Source organism: Corythoichthys intestinalis, chromosome 9 (assembly GCF_030265065.1).
Source record: "Corythoichthys intestinalis isolate RoL2023-P3 chromosome 9, ASM3026506v1, whole genome shotgun sequence".
NCBI lineage: Eukaryota > Metazoa > Chordata > Actinopteri > Syngnathiformes > Syngnathidae > Corythoichthys > Corythoichthys intestinalis.
This window is the reverse complement of record NC_080403.1, coordinates 56,653,784-56,674,015: the sequence shown is the minus strand read 5'-3', so window position 1 is coordinate 56,674,015 and position 20,232 is coordinate 56,653,784. Positions and strand designations below refer to the sequence as shown.

Genomic DNA, 20,232 nt, shown 5'->3' with positions numbered 1-20,232 from the left:
AGGCACAAGGATAGAAACGGGCAAGACTGGATGCTTAACAAAGCCAGTCTATCCCTCTTACCTGCAGTTCTCAAGTGTCTTTAAATGAATACACACTCACAAGTCAAAGCGAAGACTCTGCTTTTCTTCAAAAAAGTAGTCCAAGATGTACTTTCGAACAAAGTCGGGGTTCAGGGTGTTGTCTATCACTTCGGTTCTGCCAAACTGCAAAAAAAAAAAGACAGATGAACTGTTATCAGAAGAGACCAAAGATGAGTCTAAAACCCCATTTCAAATGTGAGCTTCCCTTTCGTCACATGTGTACACCTTGGTAGTCGGAGGCCCTGATTAAACACGTTGAAAAGGAAGCCAGGGTTATATTTCCAGACGTCTTGATCCTAAACCTCTCCCACATTAATTACAGCGGGATAAGTCCCCCCCCCCCCCCGTAGGGAATGAGGAAAGATAAAGGGGCAGAGACATGGCTTGCAGAGAGAATTAGGGGGGAAAGAGTGGCTGAAGAAAGTATAGAATGGGGTAAAGTTGAAAAGTAGTGAGAGTGGGAGGTGAGAAGTTGTTATAGAGCCTTCCTCATTAGCGGGAATCTCACTGTCAAATGTGTCAAACATGATAAAAAGGCAAGCGAAAACACACATTGCGTATGATGAATTACACGATACATCACTTCATCGTCATACCAGATGTTGTTATTAACTCATTCACTCCCGGCCATTTTCACCAGAGCAACCCCCTTCGCTCCCGGCCGTTTCGCTGGATTTTGACAGATTTTGCAAGGCCCACAGAAAATTCTGTTCTATTGCTATATAAACATGGAACCCACCAAAAGAAAGATTAGACTCTCTTCTTTCAGCAGGAAAAGAAGTTCATATATTTTTCCATTCTGTAGATATCAGCATTAGACAAAAGCTTAGTTTGAGCAATTTTCCAATTTCTGATGAAAAAACAGAGAAATCGAGCTTCTTCTAAAAGCATACACTTCATTTAACACATAGCTGTGTTAAAGTCAAAGTTAACACAGCTATTTTTTGCTTTTGTGACATCCCAAACATCTGAATAAAGTTTTACTTCTACAAAATGACAAAAAAAAAAAAAAGACAAATAGAGCTTTTGATAGCAAAGTAACAATTTATTTACACATAACTAAACTATTGAACTGAGAGATGACGCTGTTGTGGCTGCGGCTGCATTGGCAGACGGGGTAAATTTTTCCTTCATCACCGCCTGTCTGTCTCATGAAGACAAAGAAAAACAGCTAGCTGAAAATAAGCTTAACAGACTTATTTTAAGCAAAATGTTTGTATATTAAATCTTAAAAATCTTAAAAGAAAAACTTGCTTGTCAGAAATGTTCTTAATTCAAGAATATTGTTCAAAACATTATTTGAAAGATTTTTTTTCTTGATTTAGGTGAAAGATGACCAACTTGCAGATGTATGGGCTCAATACGAACAAATAGTAATATTAACTTACAGTGGAAGAATCTGATGCATTAATTTGTTAACTAGCCTTTAACACTCAAAAAAGATGGAGAAAATTATTTGATTAGGTATATAAAAAAATATATATCAGATTAAGAAGTTATAAATTTGCAGTGTAAAAGTTAGTATAGGTCAATACAGATTTATTTTGCATTAATCATTTAGCCTATCAATTAATAAGGTTCATATTGGAGAGAAATGTAGCCCTGACCCGCATTCACCAAATTTTTATTTATTTTTTTATCTTTATTTTATCAGGCAGACTCATTGAGATTAATATCTCTTTTACAAGAGAGGCCTGAGGACAAAGAAACATTAACAAATATCAAACAACACAAAATACACTAAAGGAAACAGTTACAATAATCAGTCAAAACATCAGACAAAAGAGATTTAAAATCACCTAGATGAATGATTGACTGTAGTTTAAGAGTGGTTTGCAATTCGTTCCATTTAAGAGGAGCATAGTAGCTAAAGCCAATTCTGCCAACATTAGTGCGAGTGGATGGAATGTTTAGGGTTAAGTAGTTAGATGATCGTGTTTTGTAGTTACTGGATTTGAATGACAGGATGTGAGGAAATTCGGAAGTTTGCACGGTGAAGCCTTATAGATGAATAACATGATATGGATATTTCTTCTTGACTGTAGTGAGGACCAACTAACGTTTTGATAAAGGGTACAATGAGTGTAGAAATTGTCATTGGTGATGAAACGTAGTGCACTGTGATAGACTGGGTTTAACTGTTGAAGAGTTGATGGAGCTGCATGACAGTACAGCAGGCATGGAAATGGGTCAGGGGTTAAAAAGGTGAGAAGGGTGTGGAGGAAATATGTTCCAGTACACTGTACACCTCAACAAAATATTGAGCTCTGTCGACCAACACTGTGTTTCAGCAGGGCCGTGCAGAGACCAGTGGAGGGGCGGGTGCTCGTAGATCAAAAGGGGCACATGAACAAGTATTTAATACACCTTAAAACAACATAACTTCAATTTTAACCAGCTTTAGATAATAATTGGCTGCGACTGTGACATACTTTAATTGGGAGGGGGCAAGAGTGAATAGAAATCAAAACTGTCATCAACACTTTCTGGCTGTGATTCAGTCAGTCTGCCTCTTTTCTTCCTTCAACCTCTGCATCAAAACTTCCTTCCTCAACTTGTTCATCTGAGAACAAACCACATCAGATGGTCACTGAGCCACCAACAGCACAGTTTTCTCAAAACTATTATTTCATTATTATCCATACTTAACTAGCACCTAATGATTAATAAAGCAATGACATAAAATCTTATATAAAAATAACATTGTAATTGTGTTTATAATTGTATTTAATACCCGACTATGCTTGCAAACTTGTTCTTACCAGGTCTGCTATTCACCCAGCTGATGAGGTATCCACTGCCTTTTAGCAGCCTCATCCAACTCCTTTTTTTATCCCTCAATCTCCTTTCCCTACGAGGCATGTCTATGTAATGAAATATAAATATTAAAAAAAAAACAGACTCCCCTGTGGCTTTTAGTGTTAAAGTTTTCTTAATTTCTTTCTCTCTCAATAACGATGGAGGTAGATTTGTGTTTTTATTATTCAATCAAAAAACAAAGTTACTTCTATCAAAAACAAAGTTGCTTCAATCAAAATACAGTATATACTTTTAATCCCCAAAAAGTCACTTCAATTAAAAAAAAACGTTTTTGATTGCAAAAATAAATTTGAGACAAAAAAAGCATTTGAAAACTATTTTTCGTGATTGAAAGAAATTTTTCCATTGAAGTAATGTTTTGCGTTTGGGCCACATTTTGGCTAGGACATTTGTGTCTTTTTTATTCAATCAAATAAGTTGCTTCAAACAAAAAAATATATATAAAAAGAAAAACTTTGCACATGTGTCAATCACCGTTTACCAAAGCCTGAGAGGGTTTGAGTAGACTCACTATGAAGCATTTAATAAAGCCAAGCATTTTCTTACTACTTTATTCTTGTTTAAAAATAATTCGGTGGGGCAGTAACATGTTTAAAACTTATCATAATTCTTACATTTTGAAGTGCTTGAAAACCATTTATAAATGATACTTTGGTGGAAAAAAGTGAAAAAACATGTCTTGTATATATGTATCTTTTTTCCAATGTAAAATCTGAATAAATACATTGAACACGCACAAAAAAATGGGGGGGGGGCTACTTCGCGGTTTTCACTTATTGCGGCGGGTTCTGGTCCCCATTAACCGCGAAAAACGAGGGATCCCTGTATTTCTGAAAAGCTTTAAGAAGCAGGACTCATTCCCACCACTCGTCGGGCCGGTGTTGTGCCGACACCGGCCGTCAGCTCAAGTCCCAGCCGAAAATAACGCGTCTCAGGCGGACGACGTGAGCGATGCGAGGCGGCCCCTCCATCCGAGAGCATGCCGCTTAATTTGACTCAACAGTGTGTTTCTTCGTTTATATTGCCGCTAAATACACAAGCTTGACGCCAATTTAACCGGAGCTATGTTTTTTTCATGGGAGATTTGGCTAGCTCTGGCAGTGTTCAACGCAAGCTGCAACGAATGGCAGTAACTTTTTTATATCGCAAAATGTGAAAACGATTGAAACCATTACTCACCAAATTCAATCTGCTGGCAAATACAGGCAAGTGTGTATGCTGTGCTCTGGTCTGCCCCGCTGTGGATAAGGCCTGCTTTTTGTTTTCGCAGCTTTGCAATGCAACCAAAGGCTCTCCGAGCACTCCATGGACACGTAAGGAGTGCGCGCGTTTGGAATAATGGAACGCAGCTTGGGCCGATGATTGGTTCTCGTCATTGAAGCATCTAGAAGGATTTGCTGACTGTCCAAGTGTCACTTTTTTAAAGAACCGATTTCTTAAGTTCTTAAGTAAGTTTCTTAAGTTAATCACATGATGATAATAATAATGATAATTAAATAAAACCTCCTGCTATGCAAAATGAAATCAAATGTAATAAGACTGAACACAACGACAGGAATTTTTGAAACAGATGGAATTACCGTAATTTCCCGAATATCAACTTGTAAAATCACGGTGTGCATTATAAATGGGTACATAGATGGAGACATATATATTTATACAGTATATACATATCCCCACTGTATGTATATATATATATATATATATATATATATATATACATACAGTGGGGAGAACAAGTATTTGATACACTGCCAATGGGTTTTCCCATTGACTGTGTATCAAATACTTGTTCTCCCCACTGTATATTATATATATATATATATATATATATATACACACATATATATAAACCGATTTTTTTTTATTGACACGGCCACGTTGTGTTGAAGAAACGTATGCTCCGATCCGTTGCCCACCATTACAGTATGTGACGTCATCATTTTGTTTCGGTAATACTTCACTCTGATCGGCCGAATGATTTCGTCTGTGTTAAATTCTGCTTTTTTCACTCTCCATAAAGCACAGAATTTAGTTTCTTGAACTCATTTGAGTCAACGTTTATTGCAGGTCCGCAACTCGGACCATAACAAACGTAATAACACAGACTTCCTGTGTGTGTCCGTCAACTATATCTGTCCCTCGGGAAACTCAAACCCAAATAACAATAGTTCCTATTGTTACTGCCGTGTCGACAGCGATGAGCGCTCTCGGATTTCCGACTTACGTTCTCACTTTCATTTTACAGTATCAATCCATGGAGGAAACATTTATTCATCATGATGAAACAAGCAAGTTATACAGCAGCCTTTAAAAGAAAAGTCACATCTGTTTTGTTTTCTCCTAGATTCTGGTAAGTTGGAGAAGTTGCCAAATCATATTATTACCGTAAATATTGTCAGTTTATGGTAATGTTTGGAACTACCAATATGCTATGCTTGTGCGACGTTTCACCATTCAGTAAAATGACATTTCTGTACCTGTACACGAGCTCTGTTTTCTTGTATTCTTCTATTTATTGGTGCTAAAATTAGGGTGCGCGTTATAAACGGGTACAATAATTTTCCCTAGATTTTACAAGTAAATTTGGGGTGCGCATTATACATGGGTGCGCCTTATATTCGGGAAATTACGGTAAATGATGTTCAGAAATAAGTCGCACAAAACAAAATGATCAACCCCAATGAAAGAAATCATAGCCTCCAACATAATTAAAAAAGCACAAAAGATGAAAAACAAGACTTCCCGAAAAGATTTTTTTTAATATCCATTTGAAAGCAAAGATAATATTTTTCTGGCAAATGAACAATAAATTAAACTGCTGGAGTGAGTAAGAATAGACGATGCAGAAGCTAGCCAGACACTGAAAGGCCCCGAGGTGTTGATGAGACACAGAGCACATGCTAGTGATGAGGCAGGTGATGGCAAGGATGAGCTCCATAATGTGATTTCCCTGCTGAGTGGCAGAGACAATGCCAAGCTCCAGAGTTCATTAGATACTGCTGGGCTGCTGGGGCTGGCTAATGAGAATCTGGCGGCAAGTCTCTGACTGACACCCCTGACCATGTCCGCACACATATCTGTTTTCCTCACTATGGGTCGACATCAACGCGCGTGCCGACTCAGTGAAGGAAAAATCAAATAAATGTAACCGTGCTATATAATTCGTATCATTGTTGTTTTCGTCAACGGTGACGATAACGAAAATATTTCATTGACAATTTTTCATGACGATAACAAGCTATAAACATGTCTTGGGAGATTAATTATAACCAAAACAGTCTCGATTCTTGGTTAAAAGCAAAAAAACGGGCAGTTAGCATTTATTTTACGTAAATATGTCGAATGTGATGCTAGCTTTTAGCCATAGTGGCGCCGCCTTAGCACCACATAGGGCTTTTTACGATGAAAATTCTTGTTAATAAATGCTTAAATCCCTGAATGCTTTGTGGATATGGACGTAAAACAGTCTCGATTCTTGGTTAAAAGCAAAAAACTGGGCAGTTAGATGTTATTTTACGTAAATACTGCGAAATACAGTGCCTTGCAAAAGTATTCGTGAAGTGGAACAACATTTATTGGATAATTTAAACTTTTTTAACAAATAAAAAACTGAAAAGTGGGGCGTGCAATATTATTCGGCCCCTTTACTTTAAGTGCAGCAAACTCACTCCAGAAGTTCAGTGAGGATCTCTGAATGATCCAATGTTGTCCTAAATGACCGATGATGATAAATAGAATCTAAATGTGTGTAATCAAGTCTCCGTATAAATGCACCTGCTCTGTGATAGTCTCAGGGTTCTGTTTAAAGTGCAGAGAGCATTATTGAAAACCAAGGAACACACCAGGCAGGTCCGAGATACTGTTGTGGAGAAGTTTAAAGCCGGATTTGGATACAAAAAGATTTCCCAAGCTTTAAACATCTCAAGGAGCACTGTGCAAGCCATCATATTGAAATGGAAGGAGCATCAGACCACTGCAAATCTACCAAGACCCGGCCGTCCTTCCAAACTTTCTTCTCAAACAAGGAGAAAACTGATCAGAGATGCAGCCAAGAGGCCCATGATCACTCTGGATGAACTGCAGAGATCTACAGCTGAGGTGGGAGAGTCTGTCCATAGGACAACAATCAGTCGTACACTGCACAAATCTGGCCTTTATGGAAGAGTGGCAAGAAGAAAGCCATTTCTCAAAGATATCCATAAAAAGTCTCCTTTAAAGTTTGCCACAAGCCACCTGGGAGACACACCAAACATGTGGAAGAAGGTGCTCTGGTCAGATGAAACCAAAATTGAACTTTTTGGCCACAATGCAAAACGATATGTTTGGCGTAAAAGCAACACAGCTCATCACCCTGAACACACCATCCCCACTGTCAAACATGGTGGTGGCAGCATCATGGTTTGGGCCTACTTTTCTTCAGCAGGGACAGGGAAGATGGTTAAAATTGACGGGAAGATGGATGCAGCTAAATACAGGAACATTCTGGAAGAAAACCTGTTGGTATCTGCACAAGACCTGAGACTGGGACGGAGATTTTTCTTCCAACAGGACAATGATCCAAAACATAAAGCCAAATCTACAATGGAATGGTTCAAAAATAAATGTATCCAGGTGTTAGAATGGCCAAGTCAAAGTCCAGACCTGAATCCAATCGAGAATCTGTGGAAAGAGCTGAAGACTGCTGTTTACAAACACTCTCCATCCAACCTCACTGAGGTCGAGCTGTTTTGCAAGGAAGAATGGGCAAGAATGTCAGTCTCTCGATGTGCAAAACTGATAGAAACATACCCCAAGCGACTCGCAGCTGTAATTGGAGCAAAAGGTGGCGCTACAAAGTATTAACGCAAGGGGGCCGAATAATATTGCACGCCCCACTTTTCAGTTTTTTATTTGTTAAAAAAGTTGAAATTATCCAATAAATTTTGTTCCACTTCACGATTGTGTCCTACTTGTTGTTGATTCTTGACAAAAAATTAAAATTTTATATCTTTATGTTTGAAGCCTGAAATGTGGCGAAAGGTTGCAAGGTTCAAGGGGGCCGAATACTTTTGCAAGGCACTGTATAATGCCAATGTTGTAGCAGCTAATTTCTCCTATTGATTTTTTTTTTCTCGAAACGTTTCAAAATGCATGCATGGTACGAAAAATACAATAGAAACCTTGAATCCTCGAACAAATTACTCCTGAGACAATCCTTCCTGGTTGAATGCGGTACAGCTTTTGTTACCTTTTCAACCTAAATCCGGCGACGCGTTTTTAGCTCGTCATCGCTAGGTAGTCATGAAAAAAATTGTTTGTCAAGGAAATATTTTCATTACCGTCATCATTGACGAAAAAAAAGACTGGTTGGAAACCTTTTTTTTTGCCAGTTTTAAATTGATTTATTTCATATTGGCCAATTGTATTAAAAAAAAAAAAGAAAAAGAAAAAAAAAAAACGATACCAATATACTGTATGTCAAATTTCCGATAATCGGCCCAGCCAATAATCGGTCTTTCTATAACAAACAAACAAAATAATTATTTTAGCTGCAGAAAATAAACACGTAGATCATCAGGTTACAAGTTTGTTTTTGGAAAATCAGAATCGGGTGAAAAAAGGAGGGTTTTTAAAATTATTTATTTTTAAGTATAAACTGCAATTGACTGCAATAATGTCCAATCCAATTTGACTGGGGGGCGAGCAGCGATTCCTAGTGTAAATTGATTTGTGTGTGTGTGTGTTTAAGTGATAACACTGTATATAGACTGAATGAGTTTCTTAGTTTTTTTTCCAATCTGCTTTCTAATCTCGTCCTACCGAGTTAGCCACCTGTTAATAGCGATATAATTGCCAATTAAAATGATTCTATTGTGGTGGCAGATGCCGTCATAACTGAGTAAAGTCACATTTTGTTCCCTATTAATGACATTGTGAGCTCATGATGAGTTTAGAAGCCATAATAGTCATAATCAACCTTTTAAGAGCATAGAGCCAGATCTAATTTTGACATGTATAGTGTATATACATTCAACAAAGGCATCCAACAACCCTTCAGCAGAATGTGAAAGTCAGCCCACACAGCAATCTGTTCTTAGCGAGTAAACACATAAGTAAGCGTACAGGGGGTTGATTTGATGGTATAAATACATATGATGTTGTTTCTCATCTTTTTTTTCTACTTATGCAACTGAAGTTTTGAAACACTTGAAGACATGTCCACTGTTAAAAATGCCAATTGGCAGCAAAAAAATTGGAATGTAGAGTGTTTAGAATTCCACCAAACAGTGTCTTGTCTGATGGCCAAAAACGTCAATTTTGGTCTCATCAGACCAAAGAATGTTTTTCCACTTGACCATGGAGTTTTTGGCAAACTGAAGTCCAGATCTAATAGGAGCTCTTTTTAACAGTGGCTTTCAAGTTTTCAAACACTGCACATCACCAAAAAGACACCATCCCCACTGTGAAGCCCAATGGTGGCAGCTTCATGCTGTGGGGATGTTTCTCAGCATGATAGACGTCAGAATGAAAGCTGAAAAATAAAGCCTAATCCTGGGGGACAGTTCTTAAGTCTGCAAGAGAACTTTGGCTTTGGAGAAGATATATATACATATATAAATCGTAATTAATCGCAATTAATCGCAATTCAAACCATCTCTAAAATATGCCATATTTTTATGTAAATTATTGTTGGAATGGAAAGATAAGACACACGACGGATATATACATACAGCATACTGTACATCAGTACTGTATTTGTTTATTGTAACACTGCCAATGGGTTTTCCCATTGGCAGTGTATCAAATACTTATTCTCCCCACTGTATCTGTACATATCTTACCCAAAATACAACAAGAGACACATATTTGCCACTAAAAGAAAGAAAACTTACCGAAATATGTGTGGAGCACAAATAGCAATTTGCATTGCGTTGTGAATACAGCATAGATGTCTCACAGCTACTAATTCTCCCACGTTTAGAAAAAATAACATGAGTATGGAACGGCGCTGCCCCCAAGCGGCCGGTGGCATTCTCTTCACTCTTAATGTCCATAAAAGGCCTTATTGTGATCTATTTGAGGCACTATGCGAGCGGGTCATTCATTGCATGCGTTAATTGCGTTAAATATTTTAACGTGATTAATTAAAACAATTAATTAACGCCCGTTAACGCGATCATTTTGACAGCCCTAATATACATATATATATATATATATATATATATATATATATACAGTGCCTTGCAAAAGTATTCAGCCCCCTTGAATCTTGCAACCTTTCGCCACATTTCAGGCTTCAAACATAAAGATATGAAATTTAATTTTTTTGTCAAGAATCAACAACAAGTGGGACACAATCGTGAAGTGGAACAACATTTATTGGATAATTTCAACTTTTTTAACAAATAAAAAACTGAAAAGTGGGGCGTGCAATATTATTCGGCCCCTTTACTTTCAGTGCAGAAAACTCACTCCAGAAGTTCAATGAGGATCTCTGAATGATCCAATGTTGTCCTAAATGACCAATGATGATAAATAGAATCCAAATGTGTGTAATCAAGTCTCCGTATAAATGCACCTGCTCTGTGATAGTCTCAGGGTTCTGTTTAAAGTGCAGAGAGCATTATGAAAACCAAGGAACACACCAGGCAGGTCCGAGATACTGTTGTGGAGAAGTTTAAAGCCGGATTTGGATACAAAAAGATTTCCCAAGCTTTAAACATCTCAAGGAGCACTGTGCAAGCCATCATATTGAAATGGAAGGAGCATCAGACCACTGCAAATCTACCAAGACCCGGCCGTCCTTCCAAACTTTCTTCTCAAACAAGGAGAAAACTGATCAGAGATGCAGCCAAGAGGCCCATGATCACTCTGGATGAACTGCAGAGATCTACAGCTGAGGTGGGAGAGTCTGTCCATAGGACAACAATCAGTCGTACACTGCACAAATCTGGCCTTTATGGAAGAGTGCCATTTCTCAAAGATATCCATAAAAAGTCTCGTTTAAAGTTTGCCACAAGCCACCTGGGAGACACACCAAACATGTGGAAGAAGGTGCTCTAGTCAGATGAAACCAAAATTGAATTTTTTGGCCACAATGCAAAACGATATGTTTGGCGTAAAAGCAACACAGCTCATCACCCTGAACACAACATCCCCACTGTCAAACATGGTGGCGGCAGCATCATGGTTTGGGCCTGCTTTTCTTCAGCAGGGACAGGGAAGATGGTTAAAATTGACGGCAGCCAAATACAGGAACATTCTGGAAGAAAACCTGTTGGTATCTGCACAAGACTTGAGACTGGGACGGAGATTTATCTTCCAACAGGACAATGATCCAAAACATAAAGCCAAATCTACAATGGAATTGTTCAAAAATAAACGTATCCAGGTGTTAGAATGGCCAAGTCAAAGTCCAGACCTGAATCCAATGGAGAATCTGTGGAAAGAGCTGAAGACTGCTGTTCACAAACACTCTCCATCCAACCTCACTGAGCTGGAGCTGTTTTGCAAGGAAGAATGGGCAAGAATGTCAGTCTCTCGATATGCAAAACTGATAGAAACATACCCCAAGCGACTTGCAGCTGTAATTGGAGCAAAAGGTGGCGCTACAAAGTATTAACGCAAGGGGGCACGCCCCACTTTTCAGTTTTTTATTTGTTAAAAAAGTTTAAATTATCCAATAAATTTTGTTCCACTTCACGATTGTGTCCCACTTGTTGTTGATTCTTGACAAAAAATTAAAATTTTATATCTTTATGTTTGAAGCCTGAAATGTGGCGAAAGGTTGCAAGGTTCAAGCGGGCCGAATACTTTTGCAAGGCACTGTATACTGTATATCTATATTTATACACTGTATTTATACAAAGCATCCAGTGGGGCATCACAATACAATTAGCAAAAACACGTTAAGTGCATGACCGCATATATTGGTTTGATATCGGTATCAGATTTATTATCCGACTGCATTGGAATATCAGATGAGGCAGAGGAAAGGTTTAGATCAGGGGTCCCCAAACTTTTTCCTGTGAGGGCCACATGACTTAACCCTCTCTAATGAGGGGCCGGGGTCAGTTTGTAACAGAAAAAGTGTGACGATTGCAGGAGTGCCTAAATGTAAAAATTCTTTGTTTTTCAGAAAGCCACAATCCACGGAGCCCTGCACCCACAGTTACTAAATTGTACCCACAGATTAGTAATCTGTGGGTACAGATTAGTTATGATTTTTTTTTTTTTTTTTCCTATCCTGGCACCCGGGGGTCTCCGTAACAATCAAATAACCCTATCTGGATTCTTCATGGAACAAAAGTAAATAAAATAAAATAATATATAAAATAATATAAAATAATATATAAATAAATAATATATAAATATAATATAATATAATATAATATAACACTATTAATTAGATAATAACCAAATAACCCTCTCTGGGTTCTCCACAGAAAAAGCCAGGAAATAAATAACACTATTGAAAAAAATAAAAATAAAAAAAATAAAATAAAAAAAAATTTTTTTTCAAAAAGTTCAGGGGGCCGGACCAAATGTTGGGACGGCCCGCGGGCCGTAGTTTGGGGACCCCTGGTTTAGATGGAGTCAACTGATTTGCTGTGGACCTGTGAATTGCCAGATATTAGGCAATACACACCCCTAATATACACATATACACTCACCGGCCACTTTATTAGGTACAAAATGTTAGTAATTGGGTTGGACCCCCTTTTGCCTTCAGAAATGCCTCAATTCTTCGCGGCATTGATTAAACAAGGTGCTGGAAGCATTCCTCAGAGAGTTTGGTCCGTATTGATATGATGGCATCACACAGTTGGTGCAGATTTGTCGCCTGCACATCCATGATCCTGTTCCACCACATCCCAAAAGATGCTCTATTGGATTGAGATCTGGTGACTGTGGAGGCCATTTGAGTACAGTGAACTCATTGTCATGTTCAAGAAACCAGTCTGAGATTATTCCAGCTTTATGACATGGCACATTATCTTGCTGAAAGTAGCCATCAGAAGTTGGGTACATTGTGGTCATAAAGGGATGGACATGGTCAGCAACAATACTCAGGTAGGCTGTGGCGTTCCAACAATGCTCAGTTGGTACCAAGGGGCCCAAAGAGTGCCAAGAAAATATTCCCCACACCATTACACCACCACCACCAGCCTGAACCATTGATACAAGGCAGGATGGATCCATGCTTTCATGTTGTTGACGCCAAATTCTGACCCTACCATTCGAATGTCGCAGCAGAAATCGAGACTCATCAGACCAGGCAACGTTTTTCCAATCTTCTATTGTCCAATTTCAATGAGCTTGTGCAAATTGTAGCCTCAGTTTCCTGTTCTTAGCTGAAAGGAGTGGCAGCCGGCGCGGTCTTCAGCTGCTATAGCCCATCTGCCTCAAAGTTCGACGTACTGTGCGTTCAGACATGCTCTTCTGCCTACCTTGGTTGTAACGGGTGGTTATTTGAGTCACTGTTGCCTTTCTATCAGCTCGAAACAGTCTGGCCATTCTCCTCTGACCTCTTGCATCAACAAGGCATTTCCACCCACAGAACTGCCGCTCACTGGATATTTTTTCTTTTTCGGACCTCTCTGTAAACCCTAGAGATGGTTGTGCGTGTAAATCCCAGGAGATCAGCAGTTTCTGAAATACTCAGACCAGCCCTTCTGGCAACAGCAACCATGCCACGTTCAAAGTCACTCAAATCACCTTTCTTCCCCATACTGATGCTCGGTTTGAACTGCAGGAGATTGTCTTAAACCACGTCTACATGCCTAAATGCACTGAGTTGCCGCCATGTGATTGGCTGATTAGAAATTAAGTGTTAACGAGCTGTTGGACAGGTGTACCTAATAAAGTGGCTGGTGAGTGTAAACACACAGTATATACAGTAAACACGGGGTGCCAAGCCCCTTGGTAAGGGCTGCTCGGTCCCTGTACGACAGGTGTCAGAGTTTTGTCCGCTTTGCCGGCAGTAAGTCGAATTCATTCCCAGTGAAGGTTGGAGTCCCTTTGTCACCGAATCTGTTCATAAGTTTTATGGACAGAATTTCTAGGTGCAGCCAAAGCATTGATGGGGACCGTTTGGTGGACTCAGCATTGCATCTGTGCTTTTTGCAGATGATCTGGTTCTGTTGGCTTCATCTAGCCGTGATTTCCAACTCTCACTGGACCGATTCGCAGCCGAGTGTGAAGCAGTTCGGTTCAGCACCTCCAAATCCGAGACCATGGTCCTCAGTTGAAAAAGGGTGGTGTGCCCTATCCGGGTCGCGGATGAGATTTTGCCCCAAGTGGAGGAGTTCAAGTTATTGGGGTCTTGTTTACGAGTGAGAGTAGGAGGGAGAAGGAGATCGACAGGCTGATCGGTGCAGCGTCTGCGGTGATGAGGACTCTGCACCGGTCTGTAGTGGTGAAGAAGGACTTGAGCCAAAAGGCGAAGCTCTCGATTTACCAGTTGATCTACGTTCCTACCCTCATTTATGGTCACGAGCTGTGGGTTGTGACCGAAAGAACAAAATCCTGGATATAAGCGGTCGAAATGAGTTTCCTCCGCAGGGTGTCCGGGCTCTCCCTCAGAGTTAGAAGCCCGGTCATCCGGGAGGGACTCTGTGTCGAGCCGCTACTTCGCCATGTTGAGAGGAGCCAGTTGAGGTGGCTCAGGCATCTGGTTCAAGATGCCTCCTGCACGCCTCCCTAGGGATGGGTTCTGGGTAGGGTTGTTCCGATCATGTTTTTTTGCTCCCGATCCGATCGTTTTAGTTTGAGTATCTGCCGATCTCGATATTTCCCGATCTGATTGCTTTTTTTGCTCCCTATTCAATTCCAATCATTCCCGGTAATTTTTCCTGATCATATACATTTCGGCAAAGCTTTGTTTACATCATATGCGTGTTGCACATTCATGCCGTGAGGTAATGTGTTCGTTTAGCATCTGTGGGATGTGTTGTAAGTCCGACTGAGTGTAAAGTGCTTAGTCGCCGCCACGTTTTGTGGCCAAATTGACCGCGTGTATGTTGAGAGGAGTACTTCTGGGTTGTTAATGTGCTGCACGCGCATCCGCGCCCACCACCACCTTTGTGTTTATTGCACTGTACAATCCACTTGTGTGTTGTTGATTATTGTGCCGTCACTTTGCATTGTTTTACGCTGGCACTGATATGCTGTTAACCATAACCCGAAATTCAGAAGTTTTGACATTAGGCTTAATCTTAGAGTTAGCGGGGTTTAATTGGTCGGTGGAGTTGGCTTCAATTTTTTTTTGCTCCCGATTCAATTCCAATCATTCCCGATAATTTTTCCCGATCATATACATTTTGGCAATGCATTAAGAAAAAAATGAATAAAACTCGGACGAATATATACATTCAACATACAGTACATACGTACTGTATTTGTTTAATATAACAATAAATCAACAAGATGGCATTAACATTATTAACATTCTTTCTGTGAGAGGGATCCACAGATAGAAAGACGTGTGACTTTGTATATTGTGACTAAATATTGCCATCTAGTGTATTTGTTGAGCTTTCAGTAAATGATACTGTAGCCATGCCCAAATGCATGATGGGAAGTGGAACCATGACTGTGCGTAGTGCTACCAATTGATATATCTTCTCTGCGTTGGGAAATAACATAAAGTGTTAAGAAAAAGATCAATTGCCACCTTGCTTCCCCACATTGCTTCCCATAATATTTCTAATCGTAGGGAGAGGGATCTGTAAGGCTTTAGCCGATTAAAAAAAGGCTCCAAAGGCTGTCAAAATTCACTCTACTCATTATACGCTGCCTTTTATCTCTCTATATTGGTAAAACGGCGTCATTACAGATTGAGCGCGACAATGCGTGAGTGGGTCGTGCATTAATTGCGTTAAATATTTAACGTGATACATTTTTTAAAAATTAGTTACCGCCGTTATCGGGATAAATTTGATAACCCTACCTTAAGCCTAAACCAAAGACTCTGGATGAGTGTAACATATTATGTCTGTAACGTTAAATACAATTAGAAAACAATTTAATTTATATAGAAGTATATATATATATATATATATATATATATATATATATATATATATATATATATATATATATATATATTATATATATATATATCAGGGGTCGCGTTAACTGGATATTTTCCGTCGTTGACCGGTTTTTTAAAACGGTGACGGAAAAAACTGAAGTCTGTCCGTCATTTTGACAGGTTGCAATTCACACCCTAGACCACAGGGTGGCGAGTTAGCATATTAATTAGCTATTGTCTCTCTTAATGCATGACGTCGTTGGCTCTTCTGTCAGAATATTGTAGCGTCACCGGGGTCTGGCGGCGGCACCGTGATTGACACATCAACGCGAGGTTCTTATTGGTGCACCCTGTGTGCCAGCGCGTCATCCAATTGGTGGACAAGATTGCCGCCTGTGTATAGACCCCAATCACATGACGTCACAACTCCGCCCCCCTGACTGGAGCCGCCATATTGTGTGTCAGCTCGTCATGTTTTCACATTACCGCTGCGTACATGCCTCCTATTACGGCGTGTTTTTCAGCTGAAGGCGTGTGTGGCGGTTGGTTGCTGTAACAGAGAAGATAGACGGAGAGACTTGAAGTTTTACCGTATTCTGAGAGACCCGAAGATGAGAGCGAGATGGACTGCTGTAATTCGACAAGAAATCTGGGCACCAAACGATCACCACAGACTATGTAGTAGTCATTTTATATCTGATAAGATGCATTTAATATATATTTAGAAGATTTTGGGCTGACAACCACAATTAAGATCATTGTGTGACGTTGGTGATTGGGGTCTATATAGTTGCCTCTTTTTCTTTGGGAGTGGAGTTGTTTTGTTGGTGTTGTTGGCGGTAAGCAGAGTAAAAAGAGGGAGAAAAATACAACTTCCGTGTCTAATTTTTCGCCGCCAAGCAAGCGTTACAATATTAATTAAAAATGAATGAAAACTAAATACTATTGAATATGTCATCATTATCATTTTAAAAATTTAAGTGACGGGTAAAAATAGACTATGACCGGATTTTTATGACCCTGTCAGTCAAAATGACAGACAACGAAAATGTCTAGCGCAACGAAAATGTCTAGCGCAACCTCTGATATATATATATATATATATATATATATATCAGTGACGTGCAGTGAGGTTCATGGTTGGTGAGGCACTGACTCCTTTAGTGTCAGATTTCCAAATATATAAACCGAAAAGGGTAGCTTATTCAATTGGCTACTGGTTATTTCATATCTCATCAGCATTCTTCACAAAACACGCACACACGGTACATATTATCAATATGTAAAAGTGAGAAAATAACATGCATTTGCGATAATTCATGCAACATAAATTAGGGTAAAGAGTTGTGTACGAAACCACAGAATTCTGACCTTTAGTGAAATATTCAGTTTTTCAAACTTGTAATTCTGATACTTTAATCAATTTATTACAGATTGCTAAACAAAAAGTGTGAAAAGAAAAACAAAGAATATTTTATTTAAGGCCAAAATTTAGTTTTTAAATATTCTATTGTATTTTTCTTAGTCTAAGCTCTTTTTTAATTTTTTTTTTATAAGATTGAAATGAAAACTGTTTGTGGTCTTGCGCCTGTCCTTCACCACAAAAAACGCCGTTACTTTGGAAGAGCATAGGTTTGGTCTCAACATTCGTAGGGATGATATAACAGCATAACCTGCATGTAGGTACACTTTTTGCTGGGGACGGGACATTAATAAGACCAAACAGATTGGATGAAGGGGGCAAAGGGCCACATTTCTCATGTATACGAACCTAGTTAATTAATAGGCAAAATGATCAATGCAAAATAAATCCTTATCTACTGATAATAACTTTTATGTGCATTGGTTCAGATGATACACTGTTCGATTCAAACCTTTGTTTTCAAAAAATACTAAAACATTTTGAAAACTTCCTGAATAAATGTCTGGTTTTTATTAGCATAAACATAATGAAAAAAATTCACTTAATAATGGTAGGGTCAATTCTATCCTTACAACATATGGAACTATTGAAAGATCTAAATTCTCTATATAACTGAACATTATATCATGCAAAAAAGGTAAGGTTGCTTAAATGTTGGTGGGGACAATTTTAGCATCCTGAAAAGTTGGTAGTGTTGTGTCCCTACCGTCCCTATGCAAACCTACGCCCTTTTTGTAAAAGTCCTCCTTATTTTCCTTTACTTTAAAAAAAATCTCTCCGCCTCAATGGAGAGGCTTGCTTCAATTAGATCGCTGTGTTCTATTTGACAAGCCAGAACACATAGTGGATGTGTCCAAATGTCTAGCTAACCTTTCATCTTTCTCAGCAAAACCATGTAATCGTTCTACATATATGCCACGTTTAGAAGAGCTTACACGCTCGTCGTTACCACGAAATGCTAACTCCTGTTTAGCTAGGATGCAGGTTGCATTAATGAGGTATTTCAAACTCTTTACCTTAGCGTTCACGATGCTACCGTTGAGCTTCCGCTGTTCGTCAAAGCCAAATCGATCCTTGAGCTTCCAAAAGTTCTTAAAGCAATCAGGCTTTGAATGTGAGTGGTCGAGCTCTCGTGTTTGCTGAGGCTTCGTGGTAGTTTTTTAATGTCACAATATCTCGTGTTAGTCCAGACATTCGCACAAGTTGAGAAAAAAAGGCAGGGAAAGCAGCAAAGCCGATTTTTTCGAAGGACAGCCACATAGCCAGTCTTTTCGGGTGTACCAGTCCGTTTGAAAAGCGCGAGTTATCTTCTGTCCCGTAGTTTGAAGCAAACCTTTTAGCTCCGGTGTTGTTAATCGCGTCCACTTTTGACGGAAAGTCCAGTTTCACGTACGCCCCCTTTCAGTGCGGCAGAGTACTATCTGCCGCAGCCTGTGCCTTTTCATTGCGGTTTTATTTCCCATCAGCAAAACTAAATATGTCGCTAACAAACATTAAACTTTAAGGGTTAAAGACATTAGCCAGACTGTGGAAAATCAGGTCAAATAAACGTATCTGGAAACATTATAATGGCGACATGCAGATGTACGGCAACCAGCACGCTCCAATTCCATGTATCAACCCAGTTTGTTATGGATTGCGCAATCAGAGGTGAGGCTTTACTCGTTGCTGCCGCACCTCTCGTTTCATTTCGTTATTTGAACAGGAAATGGGCAAATTCAGCGATTTTGACAATAAAAAATGTTTGAAATGAGTCATACATAAAGAGCAATGGACAAATATTAATATAAATTTGATGCTATAATTATTTTTTTGTCATGATGACAGGTGAGGCTCTGCCTCACCTGCCTCCCCTGACCGCACGTCACTGAATATATATTTAAAAAAGGCATGGCCGATGGATGGATGGATGGATGGATGGATGGATGGATGGATGGATGGATGGATGGATGGATGGATGGATGGATGGATGGATGGATGGATGGATGGATGGATGGATGGATGGATGGATGGATGGATGGATGGATGGATGGATGGATGGATGGATGGATGGATGGATGGATGGATGGATGGATGGAAAACTATCAACTTAACAATGCTGAGGGTAACAATTTTACTAAAATGTTGAACTGCTGACTAACTAGAACTCTTTTGAGGTAAGATGAAGTCTCTGATGATTAAATTCGTTATTTGTTGCTCAACGGGGGGGGGGGGGAACTGTAGTCGCATGCAATTTTTCACTCTTTACTGTATTTTTAAAAGTTGGAAATACAGAACTCCAACTCACCTCTCTCCACTGTTTGGTTTCCACACCTTGTGTGTAGAGGACGCACACTGTGAAGCAGGACAAAATCAGCAGAGTGAGATAAAAGATTGTGAAGGATGAAAGACCGAGACGGAAGAGTCAGTCATCAATCAGAGGAAGCCTGCCTCAAAATGATAAATCAATTTCTTTGCGTGCATGTAGGTGTAGGTGCGCTTGATTGATTGTGTGTCTGCAGGCGTGTGTGCATGCATGCGTTTGTTTTTTGGAGGTTGTTTTCAGTTCGGTGAACTAAAAGCTACAGGATTAAGGTTTACCAAATCACAGTGGGGGTGAAATAGAGTTTCTTTGAATATTGGTTTTCACAAACATTTGGTGTAGTCACCAAAGAATAGAATAATTTAATGCACTCACATGGATCGGACTTGGAGAATGTGTCTTTATCCAGAAGATTTCTGTGAATTAAAAAGACAAATCACGTTAGTTAATCACAAAACGACATCTTTTGAGATGACATAATAGTAGGGCTGTCAAAATTATCGCGTTAACGGGCGGTAATTAATTTTTTAAATTAATCACGGTAAAATATTTGACGGAATTCACGCACATGCCCCGCTCAAACAGATT

At 39.3% G+C, this 20,232-nt stretch overlaps 1 protein-coding gene across 4 annotated transcripts in view; it reads right to left on the bottom strand.

The window, feature by feature from the left end:
* The window catches only part of cpne5b (copine Vb), a 276,730-nt gene that overhangs the window by 171,488 nt on the left and 85,010 nt on the right, over positions 1-20,232 (bottom strand). For 3 of the 4 annotated variants that reach the window (XM_057845330.1, XM_057845331.1, XM_057845333.1), the window contains exons 2-4: positions 20,020-20,060; positions 19,630-19,676; positions 101-204 (exon numbers count right to left, since the gene is read on the bottom strand). In XM_057845330.1, coding sequence (XP_057701313.1) covers positions 101-204; positions 19,630-19,676; positions 20,020-20,060 — 192 coding nt within the window. Of the gene's footprint in view, positions 1-100; positions 205-19,629; positions 19,677-20,019; positions 20,061-20,232 lie in introns of those variants that run through there. The other variant, XM_057845332.1, reaches the window with a different exon arrangement.